We start from the raw sequence: 21,094 nt of genomic DNA, 5'->3' as shown, positions 1-21,094 counted from the left end.
TATGTTTATTTTAATGAAGTGAAACAATGCTGATCAATGTAAAGGAACAGACAGGTTGGATTTGCTTTGAACTTGGTGAATAACTGCTGTGCTTGGAGTGATAATACCTGCTGTGATTTCAGCATGATTAGGACCATTCCTTTTGTCCTCATTTACTTCTGTGCTGTGTTTAATTACTAGGCATGCTGACCAGGTTATGCTAACACAAAATATCTTCTTTAAAACCATGCCTGTGTATCTACTGCTAATGAAGGAGACCCTCTTCATGTCCCCCAGATCTGTATGTGAATGTAGGTTTTCTCTGTTTGCTTTCTTACTTCCTGCTGCTGAAGTCCAGAAGGCCTTACTGGAGTAGTGGTCAAGGTGGGAAATAGTACATGGGCAACTTAAACCCTGTTACACAATGACCCTGCAGTACTCTGAGAACAAAAGTTATCTAGCCAAAAATGTGAGGCTCCTCCTCCTTTTTTTCTTTTCCCTCCAAAGCAGTGTTCTCAGCAAGGGTTTCTTTTGCTGCTTTAAACCACCAGTGCAACTTAGTACAACTGCTGTTTGTTACAGTATTTGTGTATATTCAGTGTTCTGAGTATACAGGATTAACTTCAAAATGTCCTTAAAGATGGTAACTCTGGAAGGAGAAGTGATGGACTGTAAAACTGCAAGTGAAGTAAAGAAAGTATGCAGGGTTTTGTTCTGTGTGGTAGCAACATGAAACCAACAAAAGAAAGTACTCTTGCACCGTGTATCACTGAGCAGGTAATTTTATTGCCATATGAAGTGGTCAGCCGAAGTATGATTAAAACAATTAAAAATGCTGAAAAGGATTGGACAAATCCATGCAGGACAGGTCGGGTGGTGAGTCACACAACACAGCCTCTGGCTCAGAAAGTAAACCCCTGATGGCTGGAATTAAGGGAGGGATCACTTTATTTATGCCTCAAGTATCTGCTGCCACCCAAATTTTCATCTGACTCAGTGTGGTACTTACTGTGTGTGTTATGGGCCTCCTGCTGGTGTTTTTTCCCTCCTTTTTCTGCCATTCTCAAAAAGCTGTGAGGTTGAGTGGTGCCCCTGTAACCTGTCCTGTAGTCGGAAAAACAATTTTTTCACAGGTTTGTCTGGAGAGTGATTATTTATAAAACTGATGTGAGAGGATAGAATTACTCCTGGATCCATTACTGGTATATAACATAAACATTAACTGAAGTGCTTAAAATAGTATAAATTTCCATGTTTGGGATTGATTTTAAACTTAGTACAGACTTAAACTCCAGTTACATTTACTTTTAGTATCTGTTCAACGACAGGTTAAGAGTAGACTTAAATAACCTTAAGACTTAAGTAACCTTAAGACTTAAGGTTAATTAGACTTAAGACCTTAAGTTGAAAAGTTGTTCTTGTGATGCTTCAATATTTAATGTAGTAGTAGTTGGTGTCATGGATTGGGGGAAAAAATACATTCTTGATTGGCTTCACAATAGTTCAGTCAGAATGGCAGCAGGAAATAAACATCAGCAGAGAAATAATGATTTTTTTTTTTTTTTTTCTTTTAAAGAGGTGGATTAAAATAAGTGCCCTTTTCTTAAGTAATGTTTATTTCTATAATGTGTTTCTGAAAATAGTTGTGAATTAAGATTTTTCTCCTTCATATTTGTATAAATTCTTCAAATACTTTAAAATAAATTCTGCTTAAGAGTCTGCCCTAAAATATTAATCCATAACCACATTAGGTCTCTTGTAGCTTTTGCATAGCTATGAAAATGTTTCTAGGATTTCAGTAACTTATTCTGCTGTTTACAATGCTCTGTATTTTTTAATTATAAGTAGAAGGATCATGGCTTTTTTCTGTATTTTCACACCTGGAAAGCTTTGAGCTAGTGGATATTTTAACATCAAAAAGAGGAGCTCTGTGTTAGGGCTTTGGAGAAGAAACATGACTGAGGGAGTGGAATTCGTAGCATGTTGTAGCTTTCACCATGAAACCAAACTGTCTACAGAACAATTTAAATAATGACAGAAAAAGTATTTTAGTTATGCTTCTTAACATTTAATAGTTGAGAAACTTTCATTGATTGGTGCACTTTATAGAGTCTGTTTTTCCAACATTCTAGCTAATATACTGCATCTTCACAGCTGTGTCTGTCTTTGAGGCTAGTGTTCTGTGTTGGCTACATAATACACTTCCATTGGGTAACCCTCCAGAAATTGAACTCTGATGAGAAACATCAATGTGTTACTCCATGTACCTTTTTTAATAGGAGCTTAGTGAATTCTGATGTGCCCAAATTTCTTTTTGACATCAAAAACTAATATTTTTGTGCAGTTGTATTTTTGTCTTGAGTAACCATTGCGAACCATATCCTACTTGACATTAAAATAAAGTTTAGACTATGCATTTTGGAATAGTACGCATCAGTTTAACATCAGTATTAATTCACAGATCCATTTATCACTTGCTAAATGGAAAGTGACATTGACTTAATTACTAAGTCAATGTTTCCTCCCTTGACCTTCTTGGATGCTCAAATCAGATTTTACTAAGTCTTCTTATGAAAAAGGATGATGCAAGATTATTCCTGAAAAGGGTTGAAATGGAAGGCTCTTCTTTGTGTGAAAATTTGTGTATGTGCAGCCTAGCGTGAAATGATCTTACATTATGTAAGAATAACAATTTAGTGGGTGTTTTTGCAATGCATGACTTGTAGTTCTCTTAAATGTAGCGTAAATTTTTGTCGCATGTAGTGCATCTGTGTGTGTAAAGTGAAAGACAAAGGAATGCCCATGTAGTTTGTAAACAAAATTACTTCTCTGAGTACTTGAAAATTCAGCTAACACTCGAAAACCCATTTTAACATAAAGCTGTAACTGTTTTAAAATATGTGCAAATAAATGCTGTTTCCTTCTCTGTTAGAACTGTCGTGAAATGCAGTATTGCCAAATCCCAGGCCCTGTATAGTGCCCAGAGAGGCCTGAAAACAAACAATGCTGCTGTGGTCAAAGTCGGAGCCATCAGCATCAACATTCCCCAGCACCCTGCCACGCTGCACAGCATGATGGTGCGCAGTTCTCACCAGCTCTCCAAGCAGATTTCAGATCTCATCAGGCAGCCATCGACTGCGTAAGTGCTGCTTGAGTGGCTCTTCCAAATGCTGCTGGTTGGCATCCAGTTACGGGCTTGTTACCTATGTGAGAGGGTTGGGCCAGTCATAGATGTTAGACTAACAAGAAGTGTTTTCTGATCTTTGTCTTGGTCAATAGGCCCCAGCCTACCAAAGAAGATATTGCGACTCCTTTGCCCTCCGAAAAGACTCCAACAAGTATTAATCAAACACCAGTTGAAACCAATGAATTTCCACAGCTGCCAGAAGGCTTAGAAAAGAAGCCTATAGTTCTTAAATTCAGTGCCATGATCGATGGGATAGCTATTGGAGCAGCACTCTTGCCCTCTCTAAAGGCGGAGTATAAGATGGGAAGAATGAGGAGTCATGGAATGACAGGTAATGGTTCTCTGAAGCTTTGCAAACATCATGGCTTTTAGTTTGGCCTTGCTAGAAGCATCCAAGAGGACTCAATACTTTGTTTGAGTTTGAGGTAGGGCTTTGTGTCTGGTGCTATCAGCTCGTTCTTTTGAACAGGGAATTGGATCAGATGGGGTGATAAAGAGAATTTACAGTTGTTGTTGGACACAGTTGCCAGAGGTAGAATACAGGAGCAGATGTAGACATGCATAGATTCATATATAGCTTCCTCTCAGGATTCCCTCTGATGGCTATTTATCATGGTGCTTATGATTCTTGATTAAATAAATTCTGATTCGGAAGGCTACTTTAGAGTACTTTTATAGGGCCTCGGTACAGATGAGGTGGTTTGTATGACTCCTTTCTCCATCAGATTAGAGTCAACTCTTAATTTTCTTTGAAAAATTAAGAAAATACAGAGTCATGGGGGTGTATGTTTATAGCTCTAGAGATCTGTGCAGTTCAATAACATTTCAAAGTGGTTTTTTTTTTTAGTACTTTTTTAAATTCCAAAAGCATTCTTAAATTTAAGGTCAAATTAAAGATTTTTTTTTTTCTTTCTGGTTCATACCTTTTCTTTCTCCATCTTCCTTTTACAGGTGCCCAAACAAGATTTAATTTTGAGCTTCCCAGTCACAGGTTACGCTTCACTTCAAAAGTCTCTGCCACTGATATGTCAACCATTCCTCCTTCAGCAAGTCTCAACCTTCCTCCTGTCACTATGTCAGGCAAATATATCATGGAAGAACACGACACTTACTCGGACCAAATTTGGAGCATAGATGAGCTACCTGCTAAACAAGGGTATTATCTACAGGGGAACTACTTGCGTTGTGTGGCCGAGGTAGGTGTTGAGAACTTATTTCCATTCTGTTACATATCTGTACATGCACCTTCATATTGTTTTAGTCATCTGCCTACTCCAGAACTCTCAGGTTTAGAGGCTGATCCACATACAGCATTTGTAACTGTGTGACACTGAAATGGAGCTTTCCCAGGCCTTACTTTGAGCAGCCATCATATTAAGCAATCAAGAACTGTATATTGGAGGATCTTGAATGTGGTATTTTGTGCAAATAAATAAGGAAGATGTTGAGAAACTTTTTTGGAGTAACAGTGTTTCTCATCAGTGAAGTAGACAAAAGTATATTATGGTGATGATTCAAATACAGTGTAATCTTAAACTGTAAGCTTATGCTGACACATCAGATAATGTATATTTTGCAAAAAGAAATACTGAAAATTTTGAAAACAATTCTATTGTTTTATAATTGTTTTATTTTTTCCTAATTAGACAGCTCCATAGATAGAAGCTATATATAACCCTCCTAAACAGTATAAAGTTTTCTGTTTGACACAAACTCACAAGTTCTATTTGTGTCCCAATTTCCTCAGTTGCTTTTCACAGAGAGAGAAGCGATGCTGCTTAAAAGGAACCTGCCTGCTGTGGAAAAGCAAGGCCTTTCTACTGACTCTGTTTCTTTAGTCAGAAAAATAGTCTAGCATGTTTGTAATTAGAGAATTCTGGTGTTTGCATCTTTGTGAGAGAAGTTTAATTAGATCCTGTTCTTTGTTTAACCCATTTGGGTTTATCTGCCTGAAGAAAGACTAGGGTCCTTCAATTTGTTAAGCTAGTAAAACAACAGGGAGGGGCTGCTTAGCAAGCCAAAAGCCAAGTCTTAATGGTAAACTTAAACAGTCTTAGGCAACCTTCAGTTCCTTAGGAATATTCTTTAAGATTAGATTGGGCACATAGTAAGTTTAGAAGATATCGGTAAACTTGTTCATTTACAGTGACTAGAATAATGTATTTTTAGAAGTTGACAGCTCATTTCTGTTTTCTTCTGATAATTATTTATGATCTGGAAGTAAGTAGCATTTGGCACATTTCCATGGACCTCAATGAAGTCCTGCATTTTATTGTCTAATCCGAACTTAAGCAGGAGAATAAACTTTTTCATGTAATACTGTGTCCTTCAGTTTTCAAATAGGCATTCACAGTAGAAAAATTAAAAGACAAACCCGTTTAATGCTCTTCTTTTTATGCCAACAACAATATAATTGGACTTGAAAAGATATGCCTGAAAACTAAAAGTGTAGTTTTTCAAACATAAGTATAGTAACTTCTCAATTTCTGTTCTAAAATTTTTTTATTTTTGCAGGTTGGTTCCTTTGAACATAATCTCACAACTGATCTGTTAAATCATCTAGTATTTGTGCAAAAAGTGTTCATGAAGGAAGTAAATGAAGTCATACAGAAGGTGTCGGGTAAGCAAAGCACTTACACCCAACTTTAACTGAGATCCTTAAACCTTATTTGATGGCAGCATTATAAAATTCTTGGGATGGGTTATTTGTGTCACAGACACCATCATTTTGCATCTAGCACTCCAAGCAGCAGCAAGAAACAAGCAGCAGGAGCTGGAGTTTGAAGTAATAACAGAAGCTCTGGAAATCTTTGTCACTCTATCAGAAACAAGCTGCTTTATTGGAGAGCAGGATAGTTTGTCATTCTGGACACAAGCTTCTGTGTCTGTCTCTGACATGACCTTGCCTGGGTTAACGCACATCATGATTCTGCATTTTGTAAAATACTGTCAGCATATTCTTTTAAAGGAGAACAGCTGTGGCCAGGGAAAATAGGGTCAATATTGGTATTACTTAACGTCTCCTGATTCCTGACTCCGTGATTCTTTGCAGGTAACATTTCAGAACTGTACGAAAAAGGCATTTAGCCCAAGTCATTAGAGTGTTTTGTTTGCTGTTTACTGCAGAAATTACTGTTTTCTTTCTGTTATTTAGGCTGACTTCTGTTCTCAAAACATTTTTAGAAGAAAAACAGTGTTGTCATTAAAAACCCAATTAGGGAACAGTTGCAAAATCACTGAGTTTTGTCTCTTTTGCAGGATGCAGTGGAAATTGCATACTCGATTGTGTATTCATCTGTTTGAGTAGGCAGCCAAAGTTACAAAACTTTTATTTTCTTACATAAAAAACGTTTTTCTGACTGAATCACAGTTTGTGCTGTGTTTAAAAATATAGCCACTCATTTTCTTATTCTTACTGTTGGAGACTTGGTCTGTGTTTAAGAACAGAAAGCAAATCAAAAAGCTGTTAACTTGTGCTATGCAATGGTAATTCACTTAGCAAACAAGTTCTATCACCTTGTGCAATGGAAAAAAATAGTACAAAATGATACTATTTCTTCCAATATGTGACCACTCTGAGAGGAAATGCAAGGACTGGAAGCTTTGTTTGACACATTTGGCATTGTTTGGTAGGTTTAGGAAAAAAAAGGAATATAATTTACTGTGGATGTAACATGATGGCTGAGGAGATAAACTGAAAAGTACATAAAGAACTGCAGAAATGCTTTGATGTTCTTTTATGTTGAAATAACAATTGGCAGATGGGGATAAGCAGTCCTGTCATTGAAAAATACTGATATAATTTCAGTTCCTCTTTTCATGCAATTGGTGCAGTATTCAGTCAAGTGTTTAGTTGTTATGGTCAGATAATCATAAGATACACTGGTGCAGGAGACAATATCTTTTTGAAAAATAGGTGTTACTCCTTACAGGCTTTGAGCCTTCCTGTGGAAAGTTTCCTGGGAGGGAAGAACATGACTCCCTGCCTTGATTCTTAGTAGAGAGCTACTAATGACATGTAACAAGCAGCATCTGTTCCAATGTCTTCCATCTTCAACCTACATTTGTTTTTATAAATCTTTACCTAGTCACTATTTAAAATGAGCCTTAATTTACGGTCACCTTTTTTTTATATCTCTGTTTTCAAATGTTTTCCTTGTTAAAACTCTGAATGCGTCTATTTAATGTGTACAGGAGGGGAGCAGCCAATACCTCTTTGGAATGAACATGATGGCACAACTGATGGAGAAAAACCAAAAATTCTTCTGTACTCATTGAGCCTACAGTTTAAGGTAAATTATGGTGACAAAACAGTGGTCCTAGATGCTGTTATCAGCTTTCATGTTTTTACCTCAAGGCTTATTGAGTCAGGAATACTCTGCTTGGAGAAAAAGACATTCAGTTTGGCTCCTGGAATCTTTTAAAATAGCTTAGTGGCATTGCACTGTGAAAAATGAGTATGTCTGTCTCTTGATTTTGCAATGCACTGTGAAAAGGGGTTTTGTTGCTTTTGATCTCCCCCGCCCCCTTCTCTTTGTCTTCTGGACCAGATCCTAAAAACATTGCACTTTCCTTACCCATTAGGGAATTCAGGTGACAGCTACAACTCCTTCCATGCGAGCGGTGAGATTTGAAACTGGGCTGATAGAACTTGAACTCTCAAACAGACTGCAAACCAAAGCAATGCCTGGAAGTAGCAGCTACCTCAAACTGTTTGGGAAGTGCCAGGTGGATTTAAATCTGGCACTGGGGCAGATTGTTAAACACCAGGTTAGTGCTCAACGTCTTTACATGTGATAATCTTAATAGTGTGTGATTAAAAAATAGATAACTAAGTCAAGAGCCAGTCCTACACTGCTGGATTTTCTTTTTTCTAGCTGTGGACTGGGTGTATAGTGTAGGGGGATGGGGAGGGCATTGTCTTTTTGTGTGAGGACTTTTTTATGTTTTGGTTGGTTTTTTTTCAGCTTTTTTTATACAGGTTTAAATGTTCTACAGCACATAGTTGTGGAAACTTACAATTTACTTCATGAATATGCTCTTGTGTTTCGTTAAATAGTCATTCAAAATAATTTTTCTCACTTGTGTAAAGAAGGGACCGGGGGTGACTTTTCAGAAAAATTAGCAAGTCTTCATTATGAAGGCCAGTGTACATACATAAAAAATGGAACGAGTCAAGTATAGGCTCATTTTTTTTATGCTATTAATATCTTAGAACTTATTAGCCCTTCACAACAAGTAATAGCCTTGCTACTGAGTCAAAATTTTTGTTGCTAATGCTATTATTTTTAGGTTACATGAATGAAATAATAAGATCAGACAAGATCCAAACTTGACCAGACCTACATTTTGACCTAGTTTGTCTGTATTAGTTGGACAGATCTCTTGGATTCTTAATCCCACTGTTACCTGGAATTGCTAATTTTGTGATGCCTATAAACAAACAAGTCTTAGAGCCTTTAAATTCACTGTCACAATAGAGGATTGGAATATATAAATAGTTATTTTAGTTAATTCATAATGATAAATACAGAAAATAATGCTTTGATCAGAATTTAATGTAAGAAAAATTAATATCTTTAAAGGAGCCTTAGCTAGAAGAGGAAAAAGGGGAAAGGAGTCATCTTTACTTCTTGTTATAATTCTACATTTTGTCAGAAGCAGTAATTTTATTATTTTTCCCTGTCCTTGAACTCCCTGCTGCAAATCCCTCCCACTTCCTATTTTTTGAACATTCTAAGGTTTATGAAGAAGCTGGCTCAGACTTTCATCAAGTTGCCTATTTCAAGACAAGAATTGGATTAAGGAATGCTCTCCGAGAAGAAATCAGTGGCTCATCGGATAGAGAAGCTGTGCTCATTACTTTGAACAGACCGATTGTTTTTGCTCAGCCTGTGGCCTTTGACAGAGGTATTGAAGAGACAATCACTACAAATTTGTCCTCATACTGATGAAGTTATATTTTATTTTTTATAAAGAGGTTTGATTATTCAAAATTGAGTGCATTCATGTTAAATAAAAACCATTAGGAAGCTGATAAATTTAGGAGATCTACTGCATGCCAACAGATTAATAATTCCTAATGTCAAAAATGCTGTTTGCTGAGGTGGTTAGGTTTCAGATGGCTTGGATGAGTTGTTTTCTAGGTGTTTACAAATGAATAATACTGAGAACAGCATCACTTTCTGTATTTTAATGTGTTAGCTTCAATGCTAAATGATCAGCTTTGTCCATCTTGTCCTTGGCAGCTTGAACCCCTCTCACTACATTCTGACTGTGGGTGTGTTTCCACTGTTGTACATCTGCTGTCTTAAAGTAATGGGGAGAACATACAAATAAAAAAAAAAAACTTTATTCAGTGAACATACCCTTTTTTTTTTTTGCTATGTGTTGATTTCTATTAAGCATTTCCTGTTTCTTCACAAAGCTGTGCTCTTCTGGCTGAACTACAAGGCTGCATATGACAACTGGAACGAACAGAGAATGGCTTTACATAAAGATATTCACATGGCCACAAAAGAAGTAGTAGATATGCTGCCTGGAATCCAGCAAACCTCTGCACAAGCTTTTGGGACCCTCTTTCTTCAGCTGACTGTCAATGACTTGGGAATTTGCTTGCCCATCACCAACACACCTCAGGTAATCACAGTGTCTGAAGCAGTGTGACTATTAGTCTATTGAAATACCCATTTCTGTGTGGTATGCAGCTTTTATGTCCATAAATGTAATTTTTCATCACACCAGTGTAGAAGTCACCAGATGTTGAGAATTGCACTAGTGGCATTGCTTGCATAGAAAAGGTGTTCTCATTTCTAGAAGAGCTAGTGTTCAATTTTTGTGCATGTTTTGGTGAAATGTAATGGTTGTTTACACCACATATAAGCTCAGTGCTTTGGAAAGTCCTTGGAAATGTTTAGATGAAACATATTTGAAAGCTTCCGTCACAAATTCCTGTTAGTCCTTTATTTTTCATATGATTATAGATAGAAAAACAGTTGGCTTTAAGGTGATGTTCCCTTTTGTTTGTTTGTTTAATTAAAATGAAGCATGACAGTATGAGTAACCATTTGAGATCTGTAGATACAGATGTATGTTTTTCAAACAGGTACTTTTATTTAGAAGCACAGACAGGGTTAAAAAAAGATAGATATTTAAAATGCAGTCATAGACAAAAACTGTCATTGTAGTACACTGCTTTGTAGTACATAATTATGCTGGACCAAAAGAAGTCTGCCTTTATAAAAGAGAATATGTGGGCTTTTTTTCAGGTAAAAAAAGTTATGGACCTTCATATACAAAGTGCTGGAAAATAATCAGTCACTCTGTAATTAAGACTCTGCATAGCTCTAGATATCAAAATAAGCACAAAATATCACATAAAAGTTAAAGCTGCTTATCGTTGTTGCTCAATTGACTCAAGTGCAAGCCCTCTTGAAGAAAAGAAGCAATCCTGGGCTCATGTTCTGTGGTCATGGGGCCATCTGGTTCATAGCCCTTGATCAGATATGGATTTTCTTTCCTTTTCCAGATGAGCTTGAATCCCAGTGCCCTAATATACTTACAATGTAGATGTTGCATTTAGAAAACAACAATGCAGGACATTGTGCAGACAGGTGTGATGCTTTTGAATCTTCCTGCAGAGAAGGAAGAAGCCAAGGAGACAGAAGAATCAGTTTTCTAACAGGGAAAGATAAACAGCATTTGAAGTTTGTACAATATAGGTTTGATGTGGCGGTGACCAGTAAATTCTCTCTTGTGATTTTATTTTCCAGTCTAACCACACTTCAGATCTTGACACTGGCTCTGCTTTAGTCCTGACTATTGAAAGCACACTGATCACTGCCTGCTCCTCAGAGTCTTTAGTTAGCAAAGGTCATTTTAAAAACTTCTGTATCCGCTTTGCTGATGGCTTTGAGACAAGCTGGGATGACTGGAAACCAGAAATAAGAGGAGATCTAGTAATGAATGCATGTAAGTGAATGTAATTTCATACTAGACAATAGTATTTCAGATCTAAATATACTTTTAACCTTTCCTGTGATTTTTAAAACTGCTGAACTTGCCCCAGAAAGATAAAGAAAAGACTTGGGCCTTTGGAAAGCAAAATCATATGCATCTAGAAGGTTGTATTACTTTGTTTTCCTTATTAATAACTTTGTTGCTATATGTCTTATTGTAAGTTCTGTCTGAGAGACATTGGAAGACTTGGATGTGTTGCTTTTATATAATTACATGAGATCTCAGTAAGCTTTTATTAGTTTAATGTAATGATTTTCAATTATTTCTGTATCTTTCATTATGATAAAGGTTCTAGGATTTATATAGAATTTCAAGTTGAAATAAACTTGGATGTTACCAACTAGATTAACTTTACTAAGTAGGGGAAAGGTCATTCAATGGGTATTAAATCCAAACCTCCTCCAGCACTGGTTGTGCTTTAATTGTGGAGGGCAAGAAACTGAGGTGCAATTGGAAGGGTTGGTCTGAAGCAACTTTGACTGCCTTGCCTAATCAGTATATGTGCTTCATGTAGGTGTTGTGCCAGATGGAACATATGAAGTGTGTTCTAGGACAACAGGACAGGCTGCAGCAGGTAATACACCTAAAACAAATCAGGCCCTATATAAATGAAGCATTTGCAAATAATGAAATTTAAATCCCTTAACTGTGTTGTCATTCAACTGGTATCTTGGTTTTTTATTCTGTTTAGTACCTTGTCTTCCTGGTAAAACTACTCAATATTTTTATCTGCTCCATCTTTTCAAGCTATTGCAGGTTTTGGGTCTCATCAGCAGCACTGGTTTTAGATTTTTACCCAGAGAAAAACACATGGTGTATATGTGTTTGTCCCTTTGTTGGAGAATAGTCCTTTATCACAGCAATGTTATCCTAATGCTGTCCTACTGCAGTCCTTCTAATGCTGAGGCTTTGTATCCTGAGCTCCTATTCCTCCCTCACCTCTTCCAGACATGGCTTCTGTTCTGCCCAAACTCCCCCTCTTCCAATTTTCTCCTACTGAGTTGTTTGGACATTCTCCAGAGGCCTCGAAAAATACCTGACAATCTCTGTCTTGGTCATCATGTCTGCTGCTTGCTTCTTCTCATCTCTTTGCCCAAATCTTGCATGTACGGTGTCTCCTGTCCCTGTGGTTTTGCTCATTGTCCCCCACTTGCTTTCTTTGTGCTCAGGAGACATAACAATGAAACACATGCTGCAACTATTAAAAAAATTTAACTTCCCATGGAGTTGTGAATGAACAAAACCAGGATTAATCCATTTAGAAGGAAAAACAGTGTCTTGTGTAGTTCTGCTTAAAGCAAGTTCTGTATTTTGATGCTGAAAGGTGGCACTCGTTGGAAGAATCCGGGGAAGGCAATATTCAGTGAGCACATTACACACATATTGTAACATCTTCTGGTATTGTTGTTCAAGACTTGAAGTTGTAAGCGGGTCAGCAGTTTTACATGCAGATAGACATCCTTTAGGACCTCTTCTGTAATAGTATACTTGGCTGCAATTCTCCGAGCTGAAGTTTGAGATGCTCTCTCCTGGCTACCAGCATGGCTGAAGGGGATGTATTTTCATTAGGTTTCTCTGGGCACATCACTTGTTAAAGGAATATTAACTTTGGAGCTGTGAAGTACTTCCGGCAAGCATTTCCGTTGTGGAATATGTTTGCCTCAGGGTGGGTGGAAAGGACAGTTCTTTCTAACTGATAAACAGTAAACATGGAGGAATGTTTTAAAAGAGGAGAAACTTTTTGTTGTTGTTTTTTTTTTTTAATACAGAAAGTAGTAGTGCTGGGACCTGGACACTGAATGTGTTATGGAAGATGTGTGGCATTGATGTCCACATGGATCCAAACATTGGGAAGAGATTGAATGCTTTAGGCAACACTCTGACAACATTGACAGGAGAAGAAGATATTGATGATATTGCTGACCTCAACTCTGTAAACATAGCTGACCTTTCAGATGAGGACGAAGTTGACACTATGTCTCCCACTATACATGCAGTAAGTGAATAAATCCAAATAAGTGCTACTAATTGGAAAAGGTGTGACAAAGTCTTCAGTCAAATGGAAAGATCTGTCTTGAGTCCACCATGCTGCTCCTTATACCTCTTGTTGCAAATGAAAAAAGTTTCTGTGTTTGTTTTCTAACTCCCTGTTTCAAAGGCAAGAAATCACAGATCATATTTCTACTGTCTTTATGTGGAAATATCGATCTGCATTGGAAAATCTGGAGACACAATACCTAACTTGAGATTCCTGAATGGGAAAAGCTGTGGCTGTAGATGTGTTTCCTTGACAGGAGAGTAAATTACTAACATGAGCAAATTAGACAAAATATCTTTTTTGGTACTTTTACCCAATATGCTGCTGACCTTTGCTTTTTGGTTTCACATAAAAATGTTTTAACAGATTTTCTTTAATAGCTACCTGAAATTTCTCTTGCTTGCCAACAGTGAAAACGTTAATCCCAGAACACTAATGTTCCTGTTTGTTGTCTAGAAATCAGGTGGAGAGGCACGCAAGCTAACATTTGGGCAGCGGATTGTAAACCACCTGCTGGGGTTGAGCCCCACAAACCATCGATACTCTGTTCCTGTAGAATATCTATTGGGGTCTGCGAAGTGTGATTCTCTTCAGTCTAGCAGATCACATATGAAAGCAGGCAGATCCTGCTCGTGGGGACATGTATGTAGTAGTTACAGTGTGTCTAACTGAATGATGGGGTTTGGATCACTGCAAAAAATCCAATCAGCTGCCTTCTGCGATGAAACTGATTCTCTTGCATGCGCTAGTCCAGATTTTAAGGTGTGAAATTCACTTTGCCTGTTTTGAAGTCATACTAATGTCCAATTTTTTGAAGAGGGCATTCATTAAAACTTTATTTTGAATAGGAGATTGTTGATCACCGACGGCAGGGAGCTTCCAGTAGCCAAACTGGAGAACAGCGAGGGAGAAAGTTTGTGAAACGCTTAGTTGATATCAGAGAACTGAACGAGCAAGCTAAAGTCATCGATGACTTAAAGTAAGTTGGAGTTTACTTCAGCTCGCACAAAGTTTGGGAATAACAAACTGCAGCTGCGTTTTTTTTCTGTTGTTATCTTGTGACAGTTAAGTGAAAATAGTTGTCTGTACTTAAAAAATTGTCCCTTTGAATTCTGTAAGAAAAAAAACTATGTATGAAAATACTCTGTCAAATTTCTTGTGTTCTTCCCAAGGATCAAATTAGTCTGTGTTTTTTTTTTTCTGCTTCTGCATTGCAATGCTTGATTATAATCAATTTCCTATTCATTTAAATTTGCAGCTCCATCTTGAATTATTATCATGGTGATTAACAAAATGTATTACTTTAACTGTAATAAGCTTAGTCTTGTTCACTGCAAGAAGGAGAAAAACACTTAAATCCACTATTTTTGCATCTTGTAGGTGATATTTTAAAATTAAATCTCCTATGCTGTGCTTGAGAGAAACCCTGAGGAAAGAGTTCTTTCAAATTTCATAAATTTAATCTGAACTTCTGTGGATTTTATTAATAATTTTTTTTGGTTAATTATGTCTTGCTTTGTTTGGCTTGCTTCCCCCCCTTCACTAAGAGAGTTAGCATAAATGGATCTGTCTGGGATGGGAATAGTGAACTTGGTTAATTGTGTATTAAATGATGAAGAGGAGACATGTTTCACTGCTTGTACTTGGAATAAAAATTGCTGTCACCATTCACAGGGCAATCATATCTGTACTTTGTATTTTAAGTTAAATATTTCTTCTAATTTGAGGTCAAGAATCAAAATCAGGTTTTGTGCCTGCCTTTTCTCAGTTTGTGAATGCTTCACTAAACTGTAATCGTTTCAAAACAGCATTTGCTTTACAGAGTTTTTATGAATTATTTAGCAGACTTTTTTTCTGCAGGTGATCTGCTACAGCAGGCTGTCATTGGTGTGACAGGGCTTTGAACTGTTACTACAGGAGGACTTTTTCTCCTTCCTGATGGGGATTTTCATTATGTTTATTTTTAATTAAGCAGCTGTCATGTGATTGAAAGGGTATAGAAGGTCCTTGGTTTGGTTGTTACTAGGCTATAAGTTGTTATTTAGGGCTTTTTGAAACAAGAGAGTTGCTGCATAGCTGTTCTTATTCTCCACCTTAGTCAGCATCATGGTAGCACTGTTTTTGGGGGTTCTTCTTGTATGCTAGAGTTTTTTACATTCTCTATCTGCTCTGCTAAGACACTTGGGGACAGAAACCTTAAAATCATAGAGTCCTCTTAAGGACAAAATATTGTACATGACAAAAAGTTGGATTGTGAAACAACAATCCATCTTCTGCAGCTATATTTGGCACTGGTAGTAACTACTGAAAAGAAAAAGAGAAAATGGGATAATTCCCATGGAAAGCAGAATATCATTGCAAGACAGATTTTGAATTAGTGAAAATAATGTCATGCATTTGTAAGATAATTCCACCATGATTTATCCCCAGAAAATTAGGTGCCAGTGAAGGAACTATAAATCAAGAGATTCAGCGGTACCAGCAGCTGGAGTCGGTGGCTGTGAACGACATCCGCCGAGACGTCCGGAAGAAGCTGCGCAGATCCAGTATGAGGGTGAGCAGGATGAAGTTACCTTTAAAATATGATAGCTTTGAAAATGCATATTGATTGATGCAAAGAAGATGCTAGTAATAGAAAAGGAAGGTTAAGAATATAAAATAGTTCAGCAACAACCTTTAGGAAAAGATTTTCTTCCTTACAGTAATAGTGATAGGAAAACTGATGTTTCCCAGATCCTGCAATGTAAATGGGTTATTTGCATACCCACAAGAAATGGTCAGAAAATATGTATTTGAAGATGTTGTGTACTCCTCCTCCTCTTAGCAGATTTTAAAAATGACTCTTCATTGGACTGAGGAATGCAGATGCAGAGGCAAACGTGTTAGCTGCATGGGCAAATGATAAATACCTCCTGTATTCCACTTAACATGTGTGCTTTACATAAGTGTGTACTGTATGTAAATAAACAGCATATTTGCAGAGTTAGGTGATATAAAAATGAAAACATAGTACTAAGCACAGACATTAGAAGAAACCAGACAAAAACCAAGCAGTGTTACTGGTAATCCAGAAACATGCAACTGTTGTCCCAGACCCTGATAACAAACTTGGCAAAACATTATTTTCAGTGTGTCCTAGTGCATGTGCCTCAAGTATGATCCTTCATTTAGTAGAAAAAGATCTTTAAAACAGCAATCAGTTTGCAGCTTTTTCTTAGATGCTGTCATTTCAGCTCCTATTCTTCTTTTACCAAAGTGGAAGCTAGGCAGGATGTCTGTCTAAGTGCTCAGATTATTAGCTCAGATTATACTTTACTTCTGGCAACTGCGCATTACTAATTCCAGCAAGTGTGAAAAATGAACATGTAGGCAAGGTGAAGGTGCTGGCAGATCTTGATAAGAGATGTATTTTAGCTCTTATGGAACAAAAAAAGCTTTCTACTTTTCTCGTAAACCTGTGTAAAACAGTATTTTAGCTTGCCAGAGTTTTTCCCTGTGTTATCCGTTGTTGCATTTAAGTATTATTTTTGTTTTAGGCTGCATCCTTGAAAGACAAATGGGGTCTCAGCTACAAACCCAGCTATAGCCGATCTAAGAGTATTTCAGCATCAGGAAGACCACCTCTGAAGAGAATGGACAGAACAAGGTAATCCTGTTGGAACTTGAGATCTGTGATAGTAACAACATCATATGTTAACAGAGGAAACATTGGCCTTTGCCTTTAAGAGTCTATAGGCAGTGGCTATATGTGGTGGTACTGGATCAGAGGGCATAATTTTGGAAGGCAGGCATGTTCTCAAAAGCAGCTTTGCACCTTTTTTTGAAACTTGTTTTTTGACAGACAGTAGTATGTCAAATGAAGAGAAATTCCTACATCTACAAGTTTGGGTTTTCTACAGAGCTTTCAAGACATTCTGAAGAAATGTATATAAGGAAAAATAGCATAGTGTAATCCTTTCAATTTCTCCACTTGATTTGCAATCATCTGCCTTAAAAAAGGGCTGTTGTAGAAAGGGAGATTTTGTGTGTGTGTGTGAGAATGATAACTTTCTTCTAATCTCTTCACCTGTATAATATATATTGGGTTTGTTTCATCATTTAATGACTGCTAAGCAAACTGTAGTTGAATAATGATGCATCCTAGTAAAGTGTTTGCTTGAGGTTTAGAATACATGTTTGAGTCTGTTGCTTCTGTAGATACAGCTGAAGCAATTAAAGTTTGGAATTTAAAGTGTGCTGCATTATTATGTATCATGTATAAAAGACTTGAAAATTGAAAAGGTAGAGAGGAGTGTTAGAATTCTTTGCACTTTTTTTCTACGGGAGCAGAAATTTGCTTCAAATTTGACTACTTCTGTAGAAGCAAATGGAAATTTATAAATGATCCAGATGTGAAAATATCAGACAGCAGGTAATCCAGCATAAAAACAGCTTTTTAAGTAGTCCAAAGTGAATTTTTCAACATGCCCTTGAAAAGCAGTCCTTCTTCTGAAGTAATTAACATTCTTGATAGTTAAAGCAAAGCAAGTGTAGAAGGAATGAAGGTTCTGGTTCAAGATCTGTCAGGTGAAAACCACTTTCATTCTACCTTTTCACAAGGTTATCTGAAGAGAACCAGAAATTGTATGGAAAAGATAATGAGGGTTTTCTCTTGCTTTATAAGAAACACAAAGTTGTGGAAAACCTCACAAGTGCTTTGGTTGTGATGGAAAGTGGTATGCACGTACTATAAGGCCCAATAGTTCATTTCAGTTGCATTAGAGAATATGTAATCTGTCAACTTGCTTTATGTCCCATGTGGTGGATCACAAATATCTCATTTGTCTATAATTTCTGCCTGTTGGCTCAGGACTGAAAAATTTGCACAATGAAATAAGCAGAGGTTGGCTGGTGATAGACTGCTGGCTCAGTAATATGTAGCTTTCTTCTCCTTCCTTTTCCCCCTCCTTTTTCCTTTTCATTTATCCTAAGTGCTTTAAATATGATTTTATAGTTTCTTCCATAACAAAATGTAAGTACTGAATGTACCTTTTTAATTGCCTTATATTTGTGTAGTTAAATGTCTGCATGAACTTAAAAATCTACAGTAAAACTCCACAAGATGTTGTGCTTTGGTTTTGCTTATAGCTCTCGACTAGGAGACAGTGAAGACCTCCCAGATATCCGTGTAGATGCTGCTTCTCCTGGGCCAAGAGTAACTTTCAACATACAGGATTCTGTAAGAATTACTTTATATGCAATATAATCGTATTTCCTGTGCCATTTGGTCATAGTGCATGAGACTGTTACAGCTAGGCAGACCTGAACTACTGTTATGTTTTTGTGTGTCTGTTTCTGTTAATGTGTGCCTCAAATTATGGATCTGGTTTTGGAAGGTAGATTCATTTTGATAGAAGACAGTTGTGTTTTGGTTTCATAACACAGAAATTAATGGATTCATCACATTTGAAAACTGTTTGAGTGGTTTTTTTGGGTTGACACAGTAGTAGTACAATTGTTTTGGAATTGTTATCAGAAGTGTGCAAAAAATCCTTCAGCATTTTTTGTGCTTGAATATATTTCAAGTTTTGGAAATGGGTATTAGTGTATTTTGCTGTATGCTTCTATGTGTTTGTAATGGATTGTTGAATCACTAGTTTTGTTTGTTGCTATGTGTTCTTATTGTTAAAATGTTCATTTTATGTTGGTTTTGTGTGGCTGAAGGTGATTGTAATTGTTTTTGTTTTTTTTTTTCCCACTTTTAATTAAGTTGAATAAAACAGCTTTGGGGATTGCACAATCCAGCTGTCCAGGGGAAGGGTATTTCCAGGTATTTCTGAGAAGAATCAAGTATTCTTTGCCAGAGAACTAATTTATCTCACAGGGAGCTGCTTTGCAATATTTCATCTCTTTTGTGCTTAGCTAAACAGAATGTATATCAAATTTGAAAATATTGAACTTTAAATATGTCAAGTGAGCAGAAGAATGTGGTTGATTGTTGAACTTCCCAGAGGGCTTCTACACCTTCAAGTAGACCTAAAACTTGGTAGCATTTTGTAAAATGAATTACTGGAGTTTTGTATATTTATGAGGACTGATCAAGGCTGATGTAAAGTGAACTAAGTCTAGCCTGAAAATGTGCTTTAAAAGAGGATTTTGGTGTGTACCTTCATCTGTTACGTTGTGTTCCAAGATTGCAGGCATCAGCATCCACACCAGTACAAAATAATGCCTAGGGAGGAGGACATCTTCTCACACTTTTATTTCTGTTGGAATTCCTGTATTTAATGCAGAGTAAGACATTTTCAAATAATAGTGCTTAGGAAATGTGCCAAAACTTAATACCCAGAGAACAAATGGTGGAGGTTTTTTTTCTGACTTCAGGAATATTTTTAAGGAAAATAGTAAAGATACTTTTCTTTTTTAAAAAAACCCAACCAAAATTGAAAACCAAACCAACAAAAGCAATGCGAAACCCAACAATGAAACAAGCTCAAGAGGTAGTGCTGTACTGCTTCTCCCTTCCAAGTCACCTCATGCTCCCAGGAAATTAATTCCTATTTCTGAGGGAGAGGTGGAAAAGAAACACAGAAATGTCCTTTGCACTTTTAGATATTTTCACCTTTAAAAGATGTCCTACTCTTTGATTGTTTTTTATATATATAAGCCCCATTTTGTTGGCATAGCTAAATACTATCGAACACTTAGAGGTATCAAATGTTGATTTTTTTTTTTAAATGAGTCTCTTACTGCCATTGTAACACCAGTTCTTCAGCAGAGCTCGAATGTGAATTTGCAGACAGCGACTGTGTAGCGCCATAGTAACACTGCGTAGGTAGGGCTGGCATTTAACTCACACTTCTAGGTGTTTTTCACAGGCATCTTAAGAAGTTAAAGCAAATCCCTTGTGTGGTGCTTGTGGTGTCCTTTACGTGAGAAACAGGAGGCCCTTTTTAGAAATCTGGCCTGTAGCTGGCTCCATGTTAAAGCACGTGTGCCCAGAACGGCGAGCCGGTGCTGTACATTCTGCGTTAGCGGTCTGCATGCACACGCCTCACTAACTCTCCTGGGTGCCTCCCCCCTCTGCAAGGGTCGTGGTGATTTTTACTGTCTTCTGTTCTTTTCCTTTCAAAGTATTTTTTAAAATTGAAATCCAGTGTTTCCATTCCTTTTGATCATGTGACTTGGTCAGAGCACGATATGTATTTAGCTTATAGATTGAGCTCAATCACTAGGCAGTGGCAAATGTCTCCCAACAAGCTTTCATTCTTTCTTTTTCATAATCCATCTTGCAATTCCTACACCTGCTGTCTCCGTATTCTGAGGAACTTGGGAGTGAGAGTTTCTCATAGCACTCTTTGCTTTTTTATTTCCAGAGCTGTCTAATGCATTCTTGGTGGAAACGGTATCTGTGGAAATTTACTTTCTTTTTGTCTTTTTATAATCAGTTTCCAGAGGAGACAGAAATGGACCTTTTATCTGTAACTATTGATGGTCCCTCCCATTACTCATCTACTAGTGAAGGCTCATGCTCGGTATTTGGTTCACCCAAAACTCCAGCAGTCTTCTCACCCGGCATTCCCTTCCAGCCTGAAGAAGGCCGTCGAGATGACAGCTTATCATCAAGCAGTGAGGACTCTGAAAAGGAGGATGACCATGAAAGAGAGAGGGCGTATTTTTATAGGAAACCACCGTAAGTAATGGTCTGAAAGAAGACCTGAGACATTAAGAAAATAGACTTGAGATGTTGACTTTAAAGCTACAAAATCTGTTACTGATGAAGGATTGAATTCTGCCTGAAGTATATATGTGGAAGGCATGGGAGGTTGCATTCAGCAGAGGTGACTGTGAGAGGAGGAGGAATTCTTATCTGAAAAGGAGGCAACTGTTAG

General features: G+C 37.2%; 1 protein-coding gene across 1 annotated transcript in view; it reads left to right on the top strand.

Annotated features, from left to right (window-relative positions):
* KIAA1109 (KIAA1109 ortholog) overlaps positions 1 to 21,094 on the top strand; it is a 105,907-nt gene that overhangs the window by 64,515 nt on the left and 20,298 nt on the right. Inside the window, exons 49-64 of the mRNA XM_008950048.1 lie at positions 2,912 to 3,118; positions 3,259 to 3,497; positions 4,118 to 4,362; positions 5,681 to 5,786; positions 7,361 to 7,458; positions 7,751 to 7,936; positions 8,908 to 9,076; positions 9,594 to 9,805; positions 10,939 to 11,137; positions 11,700 to 11,759; positions 12,955 to 13,181; positions 14,072 to 14,202; positions 15,654 to 15,777; positions 16,760 to 16,869; positions 18,351 to 18,441; positions 20,651 to 20,895. Coding sequence (XP_008948296.1) covers positions 2,912 to 3,118; positions 3,259 to 3,497; positions 4,118 to 4,362; positions 5,681 to 5,786; positions 7,361 to 7,458; positions 7,751 to 7,936; positions 8,908 to 9,076; positions 9,594 to 9,805; positions 10,939 to 11,137; positions 11,700 to 11,759; positions 12,955 to 13,181; positions 14,072 to 14,202; positions 15,654 to 15,777; positions 16,760 to 16,869; positions 18,351 to 18,441; positions 20,651 to 20,895 — 2,649 coding nt within the window. The remainder of the gene's footprint in view (positions 1 to 2,911; positions 3,119 to 3,258; positions 3,498 to 4,117; positions 4,363 to 5,680; positions 5,787 to 7,360; positions 7,459 to 7,750; positions 7,937 to 8,907; positions 9,077 to 9,593; positions 9,806 to 10,938; positions 11,138 to 11,699; positions 11,760 to 12,954; positions 13,182 to 14,071; positions 14,203 to 15,653; positions 15,778 to 16,759; positions 16,870 to 18,350; positions 18,442 to 20,650; positions 20,896 to 21,094) is intronic.

Source organism: Merops nubicus, unplaced genomic scaffold (genome assembly GCF_000691845.1).
Source record: "Merops nubicus isolate BGI_N331 unplaced genomic scaffold, ASM69184v1 scaffold24721, whole genome shotgun sequence".
NCBI classification, from domain to species: domain Eukaryota; kingdom Metazoa; phylum Chordata; class Aves; order Coraciiformes; family Meropidae; genus Merops; species Merops nubicus.
This window is presented reverse-complemented; position numbering and strand designations above follow the sequence as displayed.